The 2,170-nt window shown below is 38.9% G+C and overlaps 1 protein-coding gene across 2 annotated transcripts; it reads left to right on the top strand.

The window, feature by feature from the left end:
- Positions 699-1,699, top strand: LOC18774328 (probable serine/threonine-protein kinase At5g41260). 2 transcript variants are annotated; one of them, XM_020567536.1, is made up of 2 exons: positions 699-1,134; positions 1,259-1,699. In XM_020567536.1, the coding sequence occupies exons 1-2, from the start codon at positions 772-774 to the stop codon at positions 1,316-1,318; spliced, it is 423 nt and encodes a 140-aa protein (XP_020423125.1). In that variant the 5' UTR covers positions 699-771; the 3' UTR covers positions 1,319-1,699. The 2 variants fall into 2 exon arrangements, with proteins under 2 accessions (XP_020423125.1, XP_020423124.1); XM_020567535.1 differs by having other exon boundaries at positions 1,256-1,699.

Below are 2,170 nucleotides of genomic sequence, written 5' to 3'. Positions count from 1 at the left end.
TTTCAGCCTAATCGGGATCGAATGCATGGACGTCGTAGATGTAATCGTTGCTCTATTTCATAGCCCTGCATAATGCCTGAAGCGTAGTAATCCCTATCCCTCTTTTCAAGTCCCGTTGCCCCGTCTATGAGCTGTAATGCGGTCGCTTTTTGGCTTCCCTCTACAACTGAATAAAATCAATGTATCTATCATTTCTCTCTCCTCGGTCGTCCGCGGGCGGGCACACATCATGGATTATCTCTCCTCGTCTCTCTCCTCTCTGTTCCTACCACAGCAAGCAGGAGGAAAGATACTAGCATAATGTTATATTTCTTTCTTGTTTTTCATCTAACGTCACCACTACTCATTTGCCTTGCTACTGCACAGAGATATTACACAATAAATTTTTTTATTTTTTTTTTCTCCTCTGTTTTTGCTAGAATATTTGGAGATCATTCAAAAATCTTCCTTGTGCCCCCCGCGTATTATTTGGGTGTGGGGGGTCCGGTCTGTCCCCCTCTCACCACAGTGGGAAGGGGGGTTCCTCCTTCTCTTCTATCTCTTGTTTTTTTGTGTAGTTTTATATAAAAACATTTTTTTTTTTTTGCGTTGGGCGCACAGAGAAAAAAAAAAAATTCTTTTGGAAAGAAGTTTTTATTTTTTTTTTGGGGGTGGGGGGGGGCCCCCCCCCCCCCCCCCCCCCCCCAAGTCTTGTAACTTTCTTCTTCCTTAATATGTTCCATTAAGTCTGACCAACAAGAATATATATTACAAAAGGCAATTTGTGTTTAAATGTGCTTTAAGTTAAAGCTATATCTTCTTGTGCCTCATTCTCAGCATCTCCTGATCATACAACTGGCTTTAAATGTTTATGAACTGGATTATGATTACAATTCCATACAGACCAGTTGTCATATTAAGGAGGCTCTAGCTAAATACTTTTCATTCCTTTTCCTTTCTTGGAAGGCACTTGACCTCGTACGCGGTAAAAACGTCAAGAGGCTGATGGATCCATACTTGGAAGGCCAGTTCTCAAATGATGATGTAACTAAGTTAGTGCAGTTGGCTTCACAGTGTTTGCAGCATGAACCTCTCGAGAGGCCAAATGCCAAGTTTCTTTTGACTGCCCTCATTCCTCTTCAGAAAGAAACTGAGGTTTGCCTAACTTTATTTGTTCTGTAAAATCATAGCTTTGAAATTTGATTTGTTTTGCCTATATTGAAAAGCTGATTTTCCTTAATGCTGCTGCTATCATCTGTGTGGTTTGTATATGCAGCAGGTTCCATCATACGTTCTGATGGGTATTCCACCTGGAAATGTGCCTCCATTTGAGACATAGTTATTTAGTGTCAAAGAGCATAGGGCTGGACAATTATGCAGAGGAAGCTCCAAAAGCGGGCACATCCTTGGAAGTGAAAAATATATAAGCTGAAAAATGTATGGGTAGGGGGGTTTCCAATTCTTTCAACTAAACTTGTGTCCAGTCATGAACAATCACTCTTTAGCATATTTGAACTCTGCTCCGCAGCACCAAAGGATTAACTGTATATTAGGTTGGTGTTGGTGTTTCTTTTCATGTATTTTGGTCCTAAGGGTTCAACAGAAGTCAAATTACTTGTTTGTTTTCCTCTCCTATAAATGTTTTTGGGTTTCTGATCATGCAACATGTCTTTTCTGGACTAGATACCGCGAGGTCTTTGAGTGACTCAACTTCTAGCAAGTATAGTTTTGTTTTGTTTTGTTTTGTTTTTTTTTGACTTCTTCCACGAGGTCTTTGAGGAAACCTACAAAAGAGAAGAGAAGGATAAAAATTATCATATGCACAAAAAATAGGGACGGTTGTATGATATTATTAGTACAAAAATAAGTAAATACTAACTTTTACGGGGGACTAAAACTCCATTATATGGTATTAACAAACGTATTTAGATAGAAAAACGCTAAAAAGGAAGAACTTTCTGCTATTCATCCAGTCATGGATAGTCTCTCAGTCGGCCTCTTGGTCTACTACAACTTGTCTTTCTTTTGGTCATGCATGCGTCACGTCTAGTGCTCTATGTATTACTGTATCATTGATAGATACAAGTTACAACTCCCATTATTTAATATTTATGCATGCAATATATTCATTTTGTTATAAAATAACCTGGGATATGTGCAAATTTTGAGCTGCACGTAAAGTAGATGAGAC

Source organism: Prunus persica, chromosome G6 (assembly GCF_000346465.2).
Source record: "Prunus persica cultivar Lovell chromosome G6, Prunus_persica_NCBIv2, whole genome shotgun sequence".
Classification (NCBI taxonomy): Eukaryota; Viridiplantae; Streptophyta; class Magnoliopsida; order Rosales; family Rosaceae; genus Prunus; species Prunus persica.
Note: the sequence above shows the minus strand (reverse complement) of the source record. Positions and strands in the feature narration are given on the sequence as shown.